The sequence below is a fragment of the Eriocheir sinensis genome, chromosome 39 (genome assembly GCF_024679095.1).
Source record: "Eriocheir sinensis breed Jianghai 21 chromosome 39, ASM2467909v1, whole genome shotgun sequence".
Classification (NCBI taxonomy): Eukaryota; Metazoa; Arthropoda; class Malacostraca; order Decapoda; family Varunidae; genus Eriocheir; species Eriocheir sinensis.
In genome coordinates, this window is record NC_066547.1 from 6876629 (window position 1) to 6898604 (window position 21976).

Below are 21976 nucleotides of genomic sequence, written 5' to 3' on the forward strand. Positions count from 1 at the left end.
CAGACGCAGCACCAACACGGCATTAACTTCTTACCGCGAACATACAGAGTTTACATCATAGGATCTTCCCTCCATAAATACTGAAAGCACCGAAGCCTTATCAATCCCGCCATCGCTGCTCTCCGGGAACACCATATTTTTGGGGTCCCTGTAATCCTACCACCAGTGATTTTCCGGCATCGCTCTCACCGCTGGGGCCGCGACTCCCATACCTCTCCCCGTCACCGTCAAGATTGTGCCGCGATAGGTTGATACGAATCGGATGGCGAGGCGAGGTGAGGCGAGGCGCGACGGTGACGGGGACGACATCGGCGGTGACTGGGTGGAAAGGGGCGAGGCGACAGGTCCCCATCATCCCCCAGTAACAGTGCCCGCCATAACCTCTGCCCCTTGATGCTAAATAATTCCAGTCGTGTTCCTCCTTCTTTGCCTCTATATACGTGAAGGCCTCGTGGACGTATATCTCAAATTTTACTGCCGAGGCGAATGGATTTATGCCAGTCTCATTATGGATCAGTGTCAGGCGTGTTTTTTTGTGTGTGCGGGGAGGAGAGAGTAAGGTGCGTTCTGTGCCCACCTGTCACCACCACCCACACCGCCCTCGTGAATAATGCAAGTTGGGCTTCCCAGAAATATTTCCCGAGGTTTTCCAGGAAGACTCCTTCGCCGTGTGAGAACTCTCAGCGTTCCTCTGAAGGTTTACGATTATGAGTGCCTAGTGGCCGTACGCTGACCCTCCGGGGGTATTGTGACACGTGAAAAATGGGCTGCGTATGTGGATCTATTTCTGGCAGATTCATGTGTATGGTTGCTGTATAGGCACGTATGTATGCGCGCCAAGAGAGTCACTAGGGAGCGTATTGGTTATGGCGGCGGTGCTCATGAATGCAGCGAGACATTGTTATGCTGCCTGGCCCGACGAGACGCCCGCAGCCAGAGGGAACCACGGCGGGGCGAGGATGAGGGTCGTGACCACCGGCTGCATCCAGGAAAGTGTACTCCCCCTCCTGAACACACACACACACACACACACACACACACACACACACACACACACACACACACACACACACACACACACACACACACACACACACACACACACACACACACACACACACACACACACACACACACACGCAAGAAGTCATCGTTGTAATTACCTGGGACCAGTATCCATCGTGTGTCCTCAAAGGGCAAGAGACAGGTAACCCTGAGTCCAATCTCCTGGTGTGTGTGAGGGACGTAAGGCAAAGTGAGCCCTGTGCCAGGCTCGGGAGGGGGCAGCCCGAGTCCCTTGGTTACAGGGAGCACCTGTGACCGATGACTTATACTGCGGAGGTGGGGTATAAAGTTGACAATTATATATGCACGGCCGACACGCTATGCCAGGAGCCATAATGACCCGGCAGGACGTGGAGCCGCGGCCGCCTCCCTCGGGTGGCCGCTTCGCTCTTCCTCCGTGGCTAGACGGCGTTAGTTATTTCTTCTTTACAGCCATTTTCTTACTTATGGCGGCCGTCATGCACATGTTTATGATCGCGGCCCCATAAAATGGCCAACACTGAGGGGCAATCAAGGGGATGGCGGCCCCGTCCGTCCCGCCGTCTCTTCCCTCAGGCTGCGGCCAACACACACAGTTGCTCAGGATGGTTCCTTAATCTTAATGGTTAAACAAACTGGTTTTGGCATTCTATGTTTATTAGTTTTGGTGACTACAATGTACATTATTCCACTTGACATAAGAGGCTTAAAGAGGACCCCTCAATGTTTCAAACAGTATTCTTGAAACAATAATCATATCTGTACATGATTCAACCCTTCTGGACAAACTTATCATTATCTAAAAAAGATGAAGAATCCTTGATATGGGCCACTGCAAAACAATACTTGCAACAGTGATAATGGTTATCACAAAAGAGAGAGAAGGTGCCACGCAACACAAGTCGTTACAGTGCGTGGTGTGAGCGTTCGAAGAAGAGAAGTGGTCCGTCGGTTAGGAGAAAATAATTTCCAGCATTTTCTGTAGAGCTCAGAGCTGCCTTGTTTATGTTAAACGCTTGAGGTCAAGAAGGGCACACCTACAGACACGGAGAAGGCGCACATGGTTGTGCAAACTCATACATTAGATAGGAATATCATACATGTTGTTACCCAGCGTGGGCACTGTGCAGTTAAATGAACCCTTGAGCCTTGGCTAATAAAACTGTATTATATATGAATTGTTAGACGATCATTCTCTTAAGCAGGATAATGTTGCCAAAAAGTTTGACGCAACATAACAACTGCTCCTGCTCCCTCTTGTGTGTCTAATATCTGGTTTTGCACCACAATACGCGTCTGAGGAAGGGGTCAGCAGGGCGGTGATAACTTTGTCACCAGGAAGCCATCGTGACGGCCGGCTGTGGCAGGCTACCCTTCACACGCTCAGCTTCGCCGGGGCAGCGCCTGCAGCAGGGCAGGACGCCTCCCCAAGGCGGAGGCTGAGCTGATGCGTCTTTATCACGATCTCAGGAAAAAATAGAAAAAAATAACTACGAGGTATTGAATATATTGCGTTTCCTTAAGTGTGATGCTTATAACCAACAGCTCCCTAGGTGTGCAAGTCATCACAGCGTCCCTGACCCGCTAACCCTACAAGCACAGTAGTCCAGGTGGAGATTGAGACCGAGGGAGGGAGGCGCGGGGGCCGGGGGTCGGGGGTGGCGAGCTGAGAACGCAAGAATTGTGTGGTGAAATTTTTATGTGAATTCTGCGGAATGTGAACGTACGTGAACGCTTATCCGGGTAATTTTGGAAGAAAGAAGAAAAAGACTCCTTTATTTTATCTGAATTTACGAGGGAAATAAACGTGGGGAGGAAGGAACCCTGAACAAGGGACGAGGCGCACACTTGAGGCTTTCGATCAACCGTAATGAAAGAGCTGTCACTTGCTCCCAATTACTTGCCCACCACAGAGGAAGTCCTACGACGCAAAGATGAAGAAAACCCTTTTTAAGATTATGAACCCCCTTTGACCCCTTGACCTCTACTAGCCTTCACTCAACACTTTCCCCTCCCTCCTTTCTTCCCTCCATCCCTCCCTCCCTCCCTCCTCCCTCTCTCCCTTTCTCCCTCCCAACACGGCAAAGTTCAAAACTCCCCACCGACCATTTGTTTCTCTGGCTGCCTCCCGCCTCCTCGTCTTCCTTGGTCTTCAACGACCAGCCGACCAACACGGACAGGACATTTAGATTCTATGTACACCTAGTATTTATAACACTGGGATGCGCTTAAATAATAATAATGAAAAATGTATCCTAGCCTGTTCTGTGATTTTTGTACGCATGTAACAATAATGTTGCTTAATACAATACAATAATAAAGATGAAAACAATGTACACGCATTCTATAACAAAGACAAGTTTCATGTTTCCTTCCACGTGGCCTACTCGCCTTCAGCCAACCATGGATAATACGTGAGCAACGCTATTGCCATTTGTATTCTCTGTGAGGAGGCCTCGCACGGCTCCACTACAGGCTCTCGAACTAAACACTGAAGGTTGTATCCATCGGCAAAACAAACAAAATATATCTGGCTGTCCCCTTCTTTAAATTAGTGAACGACACCTAAAGAGCATACGGAGTGCACGAAAGAAAATAATCGAGGGATGTTAACGAGTCAACAGCTTTACAAAGCTGAGAACACCTATTGGTGACGAGACGAGCTTCCCTGAGCTTTACTTACGGGGGACCGTTTAGCAGGACTGCATAAGGCTCAAAATAGCTTCATTCTGTCACGTTATGAAGACCTCTACTTGCTCCAAGCTGAAGGGGAGGAGTGTCGGCTACATGGACTATAAAGCGAACAATAGAAAATCTTAGACTTTTTACAGGGAGTATTGTCAGTGCAGTACTTTTTTATATTTTACATGGTCCTACTAAAACACATTGTGCATTCAGCCGCATGTAAGTACAAATTATTTGGCAAAACGTACGATGAATAAAAAGATGAATATTTCCCTTTCTTACATATGCCTAGCTTACGCATAGCCATTGAAACACACATAGTGATAGGAGTAGCGAGAGGGAAGGAGAGAAGGGAAAGAGACAGAGAAATTGACCAACGAAAATTCCTACACGTATCAGTTACATAAAAGTTCACAAAGGACATTTATAAAATTACTTACAATTTTAAACATCTATGGATACACTTTTTTTGTAGAACACTGACACCGGGGTGGATACAGGAGTACACAGCACTTTCTTCCAGGTTACGTGTGCACATGTTGACGGTTATAAAAAAATCAATTTTCGTCCGTGTCCTTCGTCTGTTATTCTACACACCTTTCCAAATGTTTAAAAAAGTTAATTCATATACTTTTTGTTTGCCTTCACAGTCTGAAAATACGTATTTGAACCAGTGCTTTTGTGGCTCCGGAAAACTGTCCCCATGCCTCCCCCAAGTGTTGAGAAAACCTGCGCACGTAGGATACTTGGCATCCAGTGTGCACGTGTGTTCTACAGACACTTGGTGAAGAGGAGACAGTGTTCAGGAGGCCCTTAGCACGTGGAGGTGGTGAACATCTGGTGTTCCTAGGAACCCAGGGCCGCACGTGGCTTGAGAAGCATCCAGTGCCTACACGTGCGGCTCACGAGGTGGGTGGAGGTGCTGGCAATGTTTTGCTGACCTAACTAAGTCAGCCGCCAGCTTGGTGGAAGCGACCTCGTGCCTAGTATTGTTTCCTGCTTGTGTTGCTGCACCACACAAGCTTGTGGTGTGCTGGTAACATCGTCACGGATGGTGGCGAACACGACTGACTCTCGCTTCAGTGGGTCTACTTCCTCTGAGGCTGGAGTCTCGCCGTGTGAGAGCAGCGAGCAGCAGGCGGCAGGGGATGTGTTGTCCAGCTCCCTGAGAACCGCAGACACAAGAACTTCCCTGTCACGGGCGTGTAGCTACATGCAAAACAAAAGTGTTTCCCTTTAATGTTAACACAAACGGCTACCTTTCAACTCGAGTGTTAAGGTTGGAAGGTCACGCTACCTAATAGGAAAGAAACAATGTCTGCTATTCCCTTATAAGAACTTCACCCGGGCCGAAAGTGATCCCTAACTTTTCTGCCGGCTCACTCATGGCCAACCATGAGGACGCCTCGCCATGCTATTTGAACTTCACAAACGCTCGAAGGCGTGTCGGTGTTCAAAAGAAACACTTAATCACGCGTGAGTGTCGAGGAGGCGAACAGCCACGACTGTGATACCTCGTGGAATATGTTGGTAGTGGTGCAAGGGTCGGGCGAGCCGGGATCAGGGGACTGATGGCAGGGAGTCCCTGGCGACCTGCGCCCTCACCTGCCGGTACGTGAGTGGGGTCTCTGGATCCTCACCTTATAAAGCTCTTGCGAAAAGACACTAAACGAGTATTATCTGAAGGTAACTTTGCTAAAGAAAATTATATAATTATATTGATATATGCTGCAGGAGCAACCACTGAAAGGCAATATTTCCTTGAGAACATTAAAAATGATGGATTTACGCGGGGCAGTTCGAGCTAAAGCGAAACAGTAAACTTTTCATCAGTGGCAGCGTGTCAGGCCTCCCCGGGCAGGGCCAAGGTGAGGCCACGTGACAAAAGCTGCCTCGCTCAGCCTTGCGGCTGCCGGAGTGTTCTCTCTCCTCGACGCGTCCGATATCTAATCAAGCAAACGTGTATCCGTTCTCATCATGGCCACTGAGGGACTACCAAGAATAGCAATTAAAGCGATGAAAAGTAAAATCCTGCGGAATTTCCATCAGAATAAAACAAAGGAGAAAAACGGTTCGATTACAGTCGTATGAGAGTGAAAGAAAAAAAAAGTAATTTGAAGGAAGATTATACTATCACGTTTCACGCTCCACCGAAGAAAGGTTTACCGCGGCCATTGTTTTGTGTTGTCTTCCCGGCGGCGTGGCGGTGGTGGTGTGGCGGTGTGGTGGTGTGGCGGTGTGGTGGTGTGCGGTGCCGGGGGCTCTGTATCTCACGAGTTAATTGCGGCCACCATCATGCGGGCCCGCCATGCCTGAGTCACGTGCGAGGGGCGGGGTCCCGGGGAGAGCTGGGGAGCTTAATCTGTCGGGCAGGAGTACTGTTTTTGTTGTTTAATATTTACGTATGGAAATTGAAAGTTCCTTTTATCTACCTGTCTGATCTCGAAACAGAGTACATGCCAATTAAGTTTTTGCCACGCCTCGAACAGGTGACTGCGTTCACTGATAACCTTTAAGTTTTTAGTTTAAGAGAAAATGTGTTGAGCTGGTTCGACACACGACCTTTCTGTGTGAGTAAGCGAGCCTGCAACAGCAACACGAGGAGACGACTGTGATCTATGGCCGAGATCCACGGCAGCCAGCCAGCCAGCCAGCCAGCCAGCCTCGCGTGATTACTTTCTCTCCTCCCCCAGCCACGAGGGGCCGCCTTGTTTACGTGAGGCGTCAGGTCCGTGCATGGCTGCCGATCACTCCCACTCCCCGCCACACGCACCACGTATTGAGTTCCTTGCTTCCGTTGCTCCGTAACTGTAGATAACGTTAACATTGCTTTATAGAACCTTTCCGTCTGTGATATATTCAGGATAACTGCATTCCAAAACAGTCGGACATGTCTCACGGAATGGAAAAAAAGAAGAATTTGTAAGATTTCTTCATTACATAAGACGAGGACTAACAGCTAAAAGAGAAAAAAACAACATATGAGAATTACACTTATATGCATACGAAATAAAATTAGAACCTGATCAAAACAAAGTCCCATGAAGCCATGTCCTATGTCTCCCTCGTGAGATCCTAACCCATTATCAAGTCACTAAGCCCCTGGATCCCCTGACTTTCTGAAGTGTCTCTCCGTCACCAGTTTTGCGTTTCCCTTTCCAGCAGTACCATCATGAGTGTTATGTTTGTCTGACATCAGAAAGGCAGGGGAGGGCGTGGCCAACAACTTACACACTAAACACCCTGGCCTCATGCTGACACCTTGAGGGAAGGAGGGAGGAGGACGGGATGTGACCTTACCAGGCCACAAAGAGGTCACGAGGGCACCCGTGACCACTCTGTGACCTGGCACGTGGCCCAGCACCCTCGCCTCTCCCTCCGCCTCGTGTCACGGTAATTATGCACACTTCTTGGCCTCAGTAAACAGCTATTATGCATACACACATTATTACTATTAAAATAATTCGGAGGAGAGAGGTGTCAAAGGGTGGATTAATAATAAATCCACCCTTGTAACTTTCCCTAAGCCTAGAAATTGATAGTTTCCAAAATAATATTTATCCACCTTTAAAGCTCTAATTTAGCATATCGGCTATTGCACTAATTCTTCCTCACTCTGTTGTCGCGCCCTGAAACTCTCTGCTTCACCTGTGACGTCAGTGATTTCCAGTCAAGCCAATGCAACACCGAACAGGAACAATGTTAGTAGAGTGAGCAACACTGAGGAGCGCAGAGAGTTCCATTACAGTTCTCCGTCTTTGTACTTCGCCATGGCCGTTCAGGAGCACATGCACTCAATGAACAAAGCTACATGTCCTCCGCACGGTCAGACCCGCCATGGCAGACAACCCTATATCGAATCTCAAGACAAACATAACAATTAATAGAAATAAATATAATTCATTCACAATGTAACAACACTCAGTCACTGCACTACCATCTTCCATATTCGTCAAACAAGTCGAAAAAAAACTACAGCATTTAACCTTTGCAAGAACTTAAAGCTGGAATCATTGGTTAATATCTAATAAAAAAAAACAGATAAAATACAGTGAAACAAATACATTCCGATAAAGTAACATTTAGTTAACGTGAAGTACCTTAAGAGGAAATAATTAGAAGGCATGTCATTGTTTTTCATTTTCTCTCAGAGTCGTGACTCATGCCCTTGATTACCACAGTTACAAACTACTCCCTACGATCACTGCTGTCTCGTCCGCCATTACTACGAGCCGGACGGGCCGGGTCGATGCTCAGCCACGTCCACCAGACAGACTCGTACACTCGACCGTGCTCGTCATATCTCACTACCCTCGTCAGGTCGTCTTGGCCTCCTCGCCTAGGTGCTTCAGGGGTGCTGACGCGCCGTGCATTCAATACAGATTTTTGGTAAATGTGTCTGCAGTCTAAAGGTGAAGGGAATTCAGTTTTGTCATTCACACATAAGAGGTCATGGGGGCGGGGGTCATGAAATTTACGGTGGGCGGTGTCTCCGCTGAGCCTTGTTTATTTGGCCCCTCGTCTGCAACACCCCTCAAGTCCTGCGAGGAGGCGCGTGTGCGTGGTGAGGCCCGGGTGGTGAGGTGGCGTGTGAGGAAGTTTCTCGGGGTCAAGTTCTGGAGGGGAGGAAAAGTCCTTAGGCATTTCTTGCGTACTTTCTTAACACCAGTACCGTGTCGATGTTGGCTTAGCATCGGGAAACTATTTCACGAGACTTTGCGATGTTTTCTCGTACATTTTATGCACTAACTGGATATGTTTTTTGTCCATTGCATTTGTTTGTTTCGTCGTTCAAGGTCTAAGTGTTGAAGGGTTTGATAAGTATGGATTTTCTGCGTTCACTGTTACAGTAGAGGTTGGTGGTGGAGACTTGTCGGCTCCCAGGTGTTGCGAACACACGAGACACTTGCTGGTTCATATCCTGAAGTGCCCGCTGGTTGTGTCCACGCCCCGCACCTCAACACACAGCCTCGAGGGCCGAGCAGCACCTCCTGGCGCCAAATTACCCACACTAGCAAACGCTTGCACATTATCTGTGTAGTAAATTTTCGCCAGGATATTTTCATTTTTGAATAAATAATTTTACATCCATAACCAATGCAAATTTTACTTTAGTATCAAATTTTCACCATCACTAGTAATCATAAAGGAGTTATACTCGTACGTTGGTCTTAAGCATTGAAATGATGCTGAAGGAGCGAAAACAAGGTCTCCTCGGAGAGCCCTCCAGACTGAGGGCGCGGCTGAGGGTCGGGGTCGGGGGGCGGAGCTTCTGCTGAAGGTGTGGACGTGAAAGTGGTTGGTTGGGCGTGCATGTCATTGGTTCTGGTGGCCGTGAAGTAAGGATATTTGCTTACATATGCAGCAGCAGTAGCAGCAGCAGCACGCCCTTGAGGGGAACAGTCACCTTGGCGTTAAGTTGCAGCCTTGGTGTCCCCAGTGCCACCTCCCGCTGACGAGGAGGAGGAGGAGCCGTTGGTGGCTGAGGGTGGCTGGCCATTGGCTGTTGACGGCTGCTGTTCCTTGTTTGTCTTCTTGTCGTCTTGCTGCTGCTTGAGCTTATCCTGCTCTTCTCGTTCCCGCCGCACCTGCTCGTTGATCTCCTTCACCGCCCGCAGCTCCTTCTTCAGCTTCATGCGTCGGTTTTGGAACCATATTTTCACCTGAAAGAAAGGTCGAATGTCAGAAACGAGTTGCAGCACAGTGGAATACATCCTACACTAACATGTTAGGTAATAGTTGGATATGCCATGTGCATGTGAAACTTTCTTCAATAATAAGAGAAAAAAACAACTGCAGTTTCAATTGTTGAATAATGAAATAATGATAACAAAGCAACATCATACAAATGAGCAGAAATAACAGCTTAGTGGCATGCATTGCTATATACATTGGAGTGTGACATTTGTGGAGCAGCCAGGGAGGATGTCTCTTATGGAAGCAGGTAGTTCAAAGTCACTTTTGCCACTCCAGCTGATGGGTTCCTGATCTACAAGTCCAGCCGGCCAAGCATTTACCTAACGAAGCTCAATGAGAAAGAAACCGTCCCCAAATACACCCTAAGGCAATACATGTTGATTGCAAATATATACTTTCTTATAATTTACGAGCCTGTTTGTGGTAGCCGTGTGTATATTAACATGAATATTAGTGGGATTAACATTAGTGATAATTACCACTGGTACTCATTAACCAGCGCAGTGGACGACACAATAACACGCAATGGCTCGTTCGCTGCTAATCACCGCCTTGACGACGCCAGGCACACCTGTCACGCCGCCGGGGGAGCACCTGAGCTCGAAGTTCTTCCGGCGGGAAATAAGAATTATGGGTCGAGAATTGAGGAACGTGCTTTCCGTCCCTCACTCGTCACGTTACTGACTATCTACATTGCTTGTTAAATACATATGAGTCGAAGATGGTCACTAACTAAGACTGAGTGAGGAATCGATGGAAGATTATTATTATTTACTACATATCCATCTTTTCTTTGGATAGTATGGAACATTTGGTTACGTTTCCTCAAGTGGTTTGCCACTACGCTGGACGTTAAACACTGCTGAGGGACTGACACAAAAAGAAAACGCTGTTGCAAACGTCTCGGATGCGGAACTTAAAGTTGAAAGAGCAATTGCTTCCGCTGCAGAGATCCTGGATATTGGACCAAGATAATTAAAGAAGAGACAATTCAGCAAATCCGAAACTCTTACGGGAGGACGAAGCGGGTCCGAACAGACTAGGGGACGAAGCTGACGGAGGGAACAAAGGAAAGGGAAACGTAAACGTGAAGAAAACATTCGATGAAGGAAAGAGATTAAACCAAACCAATAGTTGGCAAAATCCACATCTTATGGCTATCACGTTACACCTGCCCATGAATCAGACCTAAGAGTATGATTTAACAAAGTTTTAACATAATATTTAAATACCTTGATACACAATCGCCTCAAAATTAAATACAGCGTTCCACCACGGACAGGAAATTCTATGCAGTGTTCCACCACGGACAGGAAACGACAAAAAACATCGAGAACTTGTGAGAGACGAACCCAACGTAAAGGACACAAGCAGGCAAGCCTCCCCGGTCGTGTGTCTGGCAGGTGTTTATGCCTCACGCTAAGAGAGTAAAAGCCGTGGCCGCCATGGTGCGGGAGTGAGATGAACCGCGGCCACCACAGCCACTCTGCTCATTAGTAAACACCACCGACGCAATAAGACGACGCTCGAAGAGTGAGACAGCGGCACGTTGGTCCCTATCCCAGGAAAGAAAGCTTGTACACCCCTTCTCCCTTTCCCTCCTTCCCTGTGGCGGAAAAGTGATATGCTTGTGGGAGGCACGAGTGACTTCCTGTAATATGCACCTCGATTTTCAGATCATGAGTGAATATCAAGTTCATTGCCCAACGGACCTTTGTTCTTCATTGTCCCCTGTTGTTTAATCCTGCATTTCACGCTAATCACTTTCCAAGATTGAATTCAAACTTGCATGGGGCAATATCAGTAAAGAGGAGGTAGATTAAATTGTCGATTATGGAAACGGAAATCAGATAAGACTCGCATTTGTCCGGTGGAAAGGCGAGACGAGAGTTATGAAGAAGAGGAGGAGAATGAGGAAGAGGAGGGAGAAGCTAAAGGGGAAGAGGAACAAGGGTAGAATACAGGTGCGTGAGACGTGAGTTGAGGACTTCTGAGGCGCCAACAAGTAGCCATAAGTTGTCTTCCTCAGAGTCGTTCCCAGCCTCATTATGGGTGATGTGGGGGACGCGGGGACGGCTCTGCCTTATTGTGATACCCGGGGAGGCGAAGGGCCGAGTACTTGTTGGAGGGGAAGATTGGCGGTTATAAAAGTAGCTTAGTGACTCTTCCCGCAGAACAGACGACGTGGAGTGATAAGGCGGAGTAGACGGAATGGCCGCGTGGCGTATAAGTGTCATGGTGAGTCCGCGGCGAGGTGGAAAGGGAGAGTAGTTTGATGAGGGTTATGTGCATGTCAGGTGTGCTTCAAGAGGAGTTATAGAGGACGCTAATGAGATGCACACCTGCTGTCTGTTACGTGAGCTTTGATTATACTTTACTTTGTTAGCGTTAGTGTTGAATCCAAAGACTGGGGAGTTTCCTTTAGGTGTCAGGTGAGCAAATTGATGCGATTGAGGAAAACGAGAGGTAAAGAAAAGAAGAATCGTAAACAAGATGAAAAGAAGGGAAGAAATGGAAATAATGCAGCTAAACACAATAATTAGAATGCAACCCACGTCGTGAGGGTCATGTTAATTTCAGAAGGAAGTGTCGACCCAGGGAGAGGTTGAGGTGGTCTATTTTTAATGGCCAAACAGAAGTAAATTAGTTTTTGAAAAGGTAAACCTCTGATGGGAGAAGCGGAATAATTACTGGTCGAGCACAAATCCACAAAGAGTCGACGAAACGATTACCCTGGCGTGGAAATTACGGCCATCTTGTTCCTGTCTGAGTGTTCATCTTGTCAAGGATACACCACGGCGCGGCCTTTGCATAATTGTTTTCCAGGAGAGACGGAGAGGTCGTGTTGGGGAAGGACAAACGACCAATCACCCCTGACACCCTCCCCCCCAGACACACACACACACACACACACACACACACACACACACACACACACACACACACACATTGGTTATTTGTTTGTGCATTCATGTCTCGGCTTTGGTAGCCTCAAGCGACACTATGATATGAAACAAGACCCATAACGAGTCTTTTTTTTTTTCTCACTGACGATTCCTTAGCATCTCAAAGTGACGTCGGGCCTCTGTGTGCCTCTACTGGTGGTCGTGTATGTCACTGCTTCCCGGCGTGGACCTAACCATTCCACCTGCCCCTCATCGCCCAAGGGGAAGGGAGGAACAGCCGCCCCTCCCACCACCCTTTTCCACCACCTCTCCCGGGGAACAGGGTTAATGTTATATCTATTACTATGCAAAACATTACCAGGCTCTTTAGCCGCCCCAGACTTGTTAGGCGTCTCAGAGTTTCTTGTGCCAGCCGAGTTATTGCCGTGGGTACGTCCCTCCCCCCGCCCCTTCTTCCCTCACTCCTCCCGCCCTTGTTTACCCCAGCCAAGGCGAGGCGTGGGGAATGAAGATAGAGGGAGGGAGCCAGCCAGCCGCCCGTCCCCTTCGCCCCTCCCCAAGCAGCCCCGCCAGGTACCGCCCAGCCAGAGGCAATGGTGGAGGTCTTTTAAGTGAGGCAGGACTTAAGGTCGTGCGGCCTGTGCTGCGTCCGAGTGTTTGGTGTGGAGGTGTTTCCTAAATGTTGTGGAATTTGCCAGTTTCTCATATTTTCCTTCTCTCTTCCTCTCTTTCTCTTTACACACACACACACACACACACACACACACACACACATATATATATATATATATATATATATATATATATATATATATATATATATATATATATATATATATATATATATATATGTGTGTGTGTGTGTGTGTGTGTGTTAAACTTGGTCAGATAAACTGTGTGTATATCAAGGAAAAATATTTACTCTGCAATTATCTGGTTTCGTGAAGTTTTTCCTTCCTCTAATAGAGATTTTGCAAAGCGCTTCCAAAATACTTCTTTGGATTTGATTTTTCCCTCCAGTCGTGAGGCAAAATCGCCATAAAGTGGTAAAGTTATGGAAATATTAAAACACTAAACGCATCTCAAGACAGTGAAGAAGGTTCTGTACATGTTGACTTCAGGATTGGGACAACCTCTGAAAGTTGAGTTTATACGCTTTCCACTCCCTGTTTCCTCGTCCAAAAGTTCTGGCATTTCCTTTTATTTACCACCCTCACACATGCACCTCCAGTTACTTGTACACGTAATAAAGCAACCACACACACACACACATACACACTAACACACACACACACACACACACACACACACACACACACACTCCCCTCCCCCCACACACACACGACGGGGGCTGCCCATTACTAGATCGCCACGTACATTTCGTAATTACCAAAATAGTCGATTCGATAGCAGTGGCACCGCGTCCGGCCGCCATTAACTCCACTAATGAAGCAACTTGGCCAATAAAGCAACGTGGGATTATGGTTCTCTGTGGCCTCGGTGACTCGCGGCTCCTCGGTCTACACAGGCACCTCCTCCCCCTCTCTTGGTCCCTCCCTCTCCCTTTTTTTCTCTCCCTCTCTTTCTCGTTGTTTAGTCGATTTAATGGTCTTCAATGCCAATTAATAAGTGGCCGTCGATCTGAGCGTGTAATTAGCTCTCATCTCCAGTGCCAATTAGGAAGGATGTGTTTTATGTGTGTCTTCTGAAGTAATAATGATGTGAATTGATATGTTTTTTATGGTTTTCATGTGACTGACACCAGAGTTCATTGTATTCTTGCGTCGACAACTGGTTTCAAATTCGATGCTGTGTCCTTTTCTTGGTCTTTTTGTGAGAGAAAAAGTTAACAAAGCTCTAGATAAAGGGAAATATTAGATCAACTGAGAAAATGTTTGATGTTATATAGTAAATGGCATGATAAACGAGAAAGAAAGCTTAGGAAAAAAATACATAGGACTTAAGTGAAAAATGATACTTGAATTCATTAAGTAAATAAGAAAAGTAAACTAGAACTCCGGGGAAAAGGGAATATGAGGAGACACGATAAAATTGCAAGGAAGAGAACGCAACCCTCTGCCGTGGTGACCCTAAAACAAAGGCCGCGGCTCCCACGTGCAGGTGGAGGCGAGGGCGGGGAGAGGGCGGGCGTGGGGGAGGGGGGGCGAGGGGCGGGACCACCAGCACACACACACACACCTCTCGCAGCACGCCGGCCGCAGCCTTCTTAATCGGGTCTCCATCCTGCCTAAAAGAAACCGATACCCGATATGGACTGTGTGTCACGGAGGGTCGGTAATGGTGCGCCTCTACCTCACACGTCCGATAAATCATTCCCACGAACACGTCCACGCCCCGGCCAAGGCTTGTTCGTATTGGTGTTTTAACTTTTTCGAGGCCTTTTGTTCGGCGCTGGTGTTTATGCGAATGTCAGCCCGAGGGTCGTTAGCGGCTGATACGTCATAGCTCATCGTCCCCTTCCCTTTCCCCCACTCCTCTCTTTCCCTTCCTAGCCATGTCCCTTTCCCTTCTCTCTCTCTCTCTCTCTCTCTCTCTCTCTCTCTCTCTCTCTCTCTCTCTCTCCCAGGCCTCGGTGAACCTCTGGGCGTATATGCAATGTTGCAATATCGGGGGAGGAATGTTGGTGCACCATCGCCCGAAACTCTTGAATGGAGGAATTTCAAATAGTTTCGTCGTTTCAGCTCAAATTTGCGTATTCCAGAGAAATAAAAAGGCGACTCCAAGCTCTCCATCTGTCTTCCGCTCGGTGCAGTGTTTAATTATTTCGATCACGCTCGTGCATGACTCGGCCGGGTGTTGTTTTGCCGTGAGTATCTTTTTTTGGTGTCGGATTAAAACATCACGGAAAGAGAACAACCTGCAACAATAGGGTGAGTGGTGATGAATGGGAGCGTGTCTCGTCCGTCAGCCTTCGATCGGCGCCCCTCCCGACGCACCCCACCGGAAATTATCGGACAATTGAAGTACAATTTCACGGTGTTGGGTGACCACACTCCGCCCCCTCCGCTTATCCAGGCCCGCAGGCAGTGCTTGGGGCGTCGCGGGAGCGGGATTCGGTATAACGGGGGTTCCCAAAGTCTTGCGTCTGGCAGCCCGGCCACCATAATTAACCACTACTTTCATAAACATGATTTATATCACCTATTGTTTACTACCGACTCCACTACCCAATGGAAGCGGCTTTCCGATATTCTGGCCAAAAACGAGGAGCCGCACGCCGCGAGGGTCCGCGCCAGCAGCATAACAACGTAACGTGTCGTGGCCTGACTCAGCTGTGCTTGAGGTGCTCAGCGGGAGGCAGCAGCGGCAGGAGGGGCGAGGCAGGCTATTCGCGGGAACCCTCAAAATCCACCGTGACCCGCCGAGTCGTGCCTTGTGTTCTGGCGGGCGGGCGTGGGCGGCGGGGCGGGGTGGCCGGGGATGTCCCCGAGCCTCGCATTAGTGACTCAGGCGGGAAGGACAAGCGGCGGCTCCATTATAGTCTACGTAACAAAAATAAATGGTTGCCGTGACTCTGAGGAGGAGGCGGGGTTTGTTTCTCGTCTGGGTCTTCTCACCTGCCTCATTTAACTAGTTTATGTGTTGATGCATACTTGGGATGGATGCTTTAAGAAATACGCCATTATTATTCATTATTATCTAACTGCCACTATTATAGACAATGAACACTGAAGCTTGAGTGATATTCCAAACGTTATCATACTTCATTGAAGATTTCTTTCAATAATAATGTGACTGATATGAAACAAAAACTAAATCATTAGATGCATTATATCAAGTTAGATCTAACCAATTAAATACTTGATGCTGTTCCTCGATTACGGAAAATACGGAGCTCTCATGTGGACCAGCATAAGAAAGTATATCAGAAAGTGAGTTCAGATACAAGGTCGCGAAGGGGCGAGGCTGAGTGGTGTCAGGAACGGGATCACGCCAAGCCCAGACGAATGCTCATCATGGAAAAAAACAATGACCGTCATCCTCTCTCTTCCCTTCAGGGTTTTGTGGCCTATTTTTGTGGTACTTTTTCTATCATATATCTATTCCATATGTTAATCACCGTTTGTTATGACCTATAAGTGCATGGAAATATGTTGTGAAACGTAATTACAAACAGTAAAACTAATTTATACAAATATGTGACATCAAAGATCTTGCAATACTATTATAGGTTGATCGTATCAGCGCTCATAAATCTCCAGATCTGGACATGAGAAATTATGTTGTAAAAGTATTCATTGAATAAGCAGGTCGTAAACGTTAGCTATCACAGGTATTTGATCTTCGCAATAAATGAGCCATAAAATATATCAAACAAAGCCATAAAATATAATTAATACCGTATAACCGCCTTTTTTGGCTTCTGGGAGACACCTGGCCCAGCCCTTCCCTCTCACTATCGTCGGGACAAAAACAGGCCATAAACCACGTGGCTCGTCTTGTCACCTGATGCAGCGAGCCGGGGCTTCCGTGCCGTCTGCTTTAATATGGAGGTGTGAAGGACAAGTGCATGTGAGGACGGCGTGGTAAGACTGTGATCAAGTTTTCTCTGCCTTCAGGATTCTCTAAACCTGATCAATGATAAATAACTGTTGGTCTAATAATATGTTGTCGCGGTAACAGGTAAACAGTTCTGATCTTAGCGAGTGCTGCAGTATGGTCTTGGTGAGGTCTTTGTGAAGTGTGTTTCAATTTATTTATAATCAGCCAATATTTTGCTAGGTTAGGTATGTGTGAGGTTTTGCAGACCTACATTCCATTGTATTCTGAATGATTAAATAATTACAGGAATTTTGCAATAAGTATTTCATAAAACAATAAATAATAGGGAAAAGACTGAAGTTTGTCTATTCCGTACAACGAGGGAATCATATAAGAACTTTGCATTTGTCTATATAAAAAAAATCTTAGTTAAATGCATGTAAGAGGAGTTTGTTTCGTCTGTGTGTCGACTTTAAAGCTATACCACAAAAAGATAATCAAGTAGTTTATGTGTAGATGCATACTTGGGATGGATGCTTTAAGAAATATGCCATTATTATTCATTATTATCTAACTACCACTGTTATAGACTATGAACACTGAAACTTGAGTGATACTACAAACATTATTACAGTTTATTGAAGATGTCTTTCAATAGCAATGTGACTGATATGAAACAAAAACTAAATCATTAAATGCATTATATCACGTTAGATCTAAGCAATAAAATACTTGATGCTTTTCCTCGATTACGGAAAATATGGGACTCTCACATGGAGTAGCATAAGAAAGTATATCAGAAAGTGAGTTCAGATATACAAGGCCGCGAAGAACTGTGCACGGGTCCTCTTAAAAAAAAGATCTTGGTTAAATGAATAAATGCGAAGTTTGTTCACTCATTGCGTTGATTTTAAAGTTAACACAACGAGAAAATCATATACGTACTTTGCATTGGTCTCTAAAAAAGTCTTGGTGAAATGCATGCAAGAAAAGAGAGGGTTGTTTCTCCTTTGCGTTGAGTTTAAAGTTACCACAACGAGGGAATTCACGTTCGCGCCGGTCACCAGTGGGCTCGCAGGTGATCCTCGTACGAGGCGGCCATAAAGGCGGGTGTTGCGGCACCTGGAGGCGGCGGCGCGGCGATCGATGGAGGCGGGGAGGGCGGCCACAACCTCGCTCTTTCTATACGGCCCCAATTTACATCCTTAGATTTTTACTCCTTCCCTCCGCGCCGCGTCTCCACCCTCCCACCCTCCCTCCCTTCTTCCCTCCTTACTCCCTGTTCCCAGAGTTCTTGTATTGCCGAACTCAGTTACTGTTTGTAGTTTAGCCTAGCTTGTATACTTTGCTCCCTTCCTTGTCTGTTTAGCAAAATTTAATAACTGGCAAAGAACGTCTGGGTATAACTTAGGGTGGTATTCTCAGACGCTCCCTTCTCTCACAACTAATATTTCCAAATGCCACAAAGGGTATCAGAAAGGTTCCCATGAGTGTTTTTCACGTTCATGGTACAGGAGCTTTGTCATATTACCACCAGGGTCATAAATCTACCCATGGAAATACCCACAACTCCTACGAAAGCCTTATCAAATGTGGGTGTGTGAGCCCAGAAACGTTTAAGAATATGGCCCTTATGCATTCATTCAAAAAGGGTGAAGATTTGTGGTTTAGATTACTGTCCTAGTCTATGGTTATATTACTTAGGGCTGGTTATATTGCTTTCCCCATAGCCTGAAGATACTAGAGCTAAAAGAGTAAATATTAGCAGTGATCAGTGGTCATACGACTGAGTTATGTAAGAGTCGTATGTGCCTGCTTTGAATTTTGAGAAAAAAACGATACCAATGTTAAATTTCTTGTTATTGACCATTTTAATTAATGTCCAGGTCTTCTTGATTGTTCTTTCCTACTCTGGATCTCTCTTGCCTCCCTTCCTCCTCTCAATGAACCTCTTTTCAATCCTCTTTCTCTTTCATACCCTCATCCTTCCCTGCATTTTAGTAACATTAGCTTCTTTTTTATTTTATCTCTTTTTCCTCCTCCTTTCTCTTAGTTACGTCTACCTTCAGACCCGACCTTCCTGCTCCTCATTGCCATTCCTCCCTCCTCATTCCCTTCATCTTCTTCCTCCTCCTCCTCCTCCTCATCTCATCTCCTCTTCATCGTATCAGCAATCTTATCTCTCAATCAAGTTCTCACCGAGACTCACACACCTTGAGTCACTGCCAGTTTTCTCTCACAAATTTCGGAGTGACAACAAACACCCTCCTACAGGCGATCACAATATACTCTCGCGGGGTTCGAACTGATGCCAAAAGAAGGAGATATACTGGGAGTCTAACACGCCGCCTCAGCTGATCCACGACTTCCTAATTTTGGTTCATGCACTGAGGTTGCCGGGTATCCCGAGGTACGGCCTAGCGGGATCAAGCTAACTAACTTGTAAGACATGTTAATCCATCTGTGGCGGGAACTTGTTTGGGGAAGTGAGACGAGAGGGAGGCAGGGGGGTAGGGAGGGAGGAAGGGAGGCAGGGAGGTAGGGAGGGTGGAAGGGAGGCAGGGAGGGAGGCAAGGAGGGAGGCAGGGGGGGATAGTGGTTGGTTAGTTGGTTGTTTCGTTGGTTGGTTTAGACTTTTCGTCTACATCTTCCACGTTTCCTCTTCTGCTTTCTTTTTCTTTCTAAACTTTTTTTTCTCTATTTCTCTCTCTCGTGCACGCGTTCACACACACACACACACACACACACACACACACACACACACACACACACACACACACACACACACACACACACATATACATATATATATATATATATATATATATATATATATATATATATATATATATATATATATATATATATATATATATATATATATATATATATATATATATATATATATATATATATATATATATATATATATATATATATATATATATATATAAACACATATTCTTTCCTCTCTCCCTCCTATCCTTCTCTCGGGCGAAGCTCCCCGCTGTAGCGTAATTAGGGTTTGGGTTAATTAGCTTATGAAATAAGTCCTTCCCTGCCGTAGGATGGAAGGGATTACGCCTCCTCTTGTTCCGCCTCAAGCTATAATTCGTAGGTCTGTGACTGAGTGAAAAATAAGACATCTAATATCTCCAGGGAAAAAAAATGTAGCCTACATGATGCAAGCTATGAATCAAAAAAAAAAAAAAAATAAAGGAAATTATCACATGAAACTCTCGATGGTAGTGACGAAAAGTCTTCCAAGAAACTATTGCTGTCAGACTTTGATGACGTCATGAACACGCATGATTGTCTTCGGTGAAAGGAAGCCAATCTTGTGTTATGGCTATCTAGTGGCTGACATAGACATACTGTTGGAAAGAGAGAGAGAGAGAGAGAGAGAGAGAGAGAGAGAGAGAGAGAGAGAGAGAGAGAGAGAGAGAGAGAGAGAGAGAGAGAGAGAGAGAGAGAGAGAGAGAGAGAGAGAGAGAGAGAGAGAGAGAGAGAGAGAGAGAGAGAGAGAGAGAGAGAGAGAGAGAGAGAGAGAGAGAGAGAGAGAGAGAGAGAGAGAGAGAGAGAGAGAGCGAAAGGGAGAGAAAGGAATGTCCGTAATAGAGCTGTGTGCAGGTGAATCGGGAGAGGTGAGTCAGGTGAGTGAGGGTCGCCGGGTAATGAGTGGGCAGGTGAGTGTGGGCAGAGGAATGAGTAATTGTAAATAGAGTGTGGAGGGGGTGGAGGAGCTGTGTCTTGGGCTGGGGCTGGGCGGGGAGTCTGGCGGGGTTTGGCGGGGGCTGTGGGGCTGGTGAGGGGATGGGAAGGATGTTCAGGTGGGTTATAATGATCTCTGAGGAGTTATGGGTTTACTATCGATGGGGGCGTGTGGACTAACCCATAGGAGAAAAAACGTTGGTTGGTCAGAGAATCCTGTTTTGGTTTTAATCTTACACTAATAAGTTTGTATATAAGGCTTTGTATCTATATTTCTCTCTCTCTTGAATAACCTTTGTACGTCCTTTTCTGGCTTGTATTACTGACTTTTTTTATTTTATTTATTGTCTATATTTGGTATGATGAAGTGTGGCAACGTGTTTCCTTCTATGATATGCCATAAAAAACAACCATTGGGATGAGCCAGTCATTTTCGAAAAACTCTCACTGTATAAGAACACACACACACACACACACACACACACACACACACATGAACGCCTATTTTTTTTTTGCCTCGGGATCAGAATGAGAAACTTGTGCAGCGAGTGGCTACTATCGCGGTGAATGACGTCTTTGTGGTACGAGAAGAGAAAATGTATAATGCATGAGTTGAAACGATGACAGATACCAAAACACCGAAAAAGGAGACTGATACTGTCGCGTCCTGAGGAACTACGGTTGACTAACAAACAGCGTCAAAAAACTATTCCGTTGATCTGTGGGTTCTTATTCTCCCCCAGCCGTGAGCTCCTCAGGGCCGCGCCGAGGCGCCGCCAATGGGGAGCCGCGGCGCGCGATCCGTCTCCTCCGCCGCTGCACTTAACGTGACGGATGGTAATGAAGTCCTCAAAAAATATATATTTCATGCATCAAGATGAAAGATATGAAGAAAAAGATACGGGCGTTTATTCATCGCAATTCACAGAGCAGGAGAAGGCGTTAGCTGTGAAGGATTTCCCCAAAACGGGCAGAAACGGGGCTCTAAATACGGGTCCTTTGTTGCCTCACTAAGACATTATTTACGTGATAGTTCCTCCCACTGATGAATCTCTCTCTCCCTCGCTGAGGTGTGAAGATGAATAATCAGTTACGCTTAAGGAAAATCTCATTAAACAATCAATTTCTTTCGTATAATATAAAAAGAGGAATTGTGCCTTACTAAACTAACTTCATAAATCTGACAGTTCATGGATCGATGTTGTTCACTAGATGTGATGAAAATACTGGCCAGGGAAAGAGAAAAAGACCTTCAATTATTACCTCGTAAACGAACATAAGAACTTTTCATTACTTATACGCTGAGACAAGTTATCCTGAGTGGCCACATACCAAATGTAATAAGAATTTCAAGAAACCAAACAGGAGGTAGGAGTAATAAGATATTCTAAGGTATTATTCTAAACTTTGCCTTCCTTTCGTTCCCTGTG

General features: G+C 46.2%; 1 protein-coding gene and 1 long non-coding RNA gene across 7 annotated transcripts in view; one reads left to right on the forward strand and one right to left on the reverse strand.

Moving 5' to 3' along the window:
* Positions 1 to 21976, forward strand: part of LOC127008929 (uncharacterized) — an 85956-nt gene that overhangs the window by 40738 nt on the left and 23242 nt on the right. The gene's annotated exons all lie outside the window — the stretch shown is intronic.
* LOC127008928 (homeobox protein abdominal-A homolog) overlaps positions 1684 to 21976 on the reverse strand; it is a 187369-nt gene continuing 167076 nt past the window's right edge. For all 6 annotated transcript variants that reach the window (XM_050881413.1, XM_050881410.1, XM_050881409.1 and 3 more), the window contains one exon: positions 1684 to 9392. In XM_050881413.1, the coding sequence (XP_050737370.1) occupies positions 9144 to 9392 (249 nt within the window). In that variant the 3' untranslated portion in view covers positions 1684 to 9143. The remainder of the gene's footprint in view (positions 9393 to 21976) is intronic.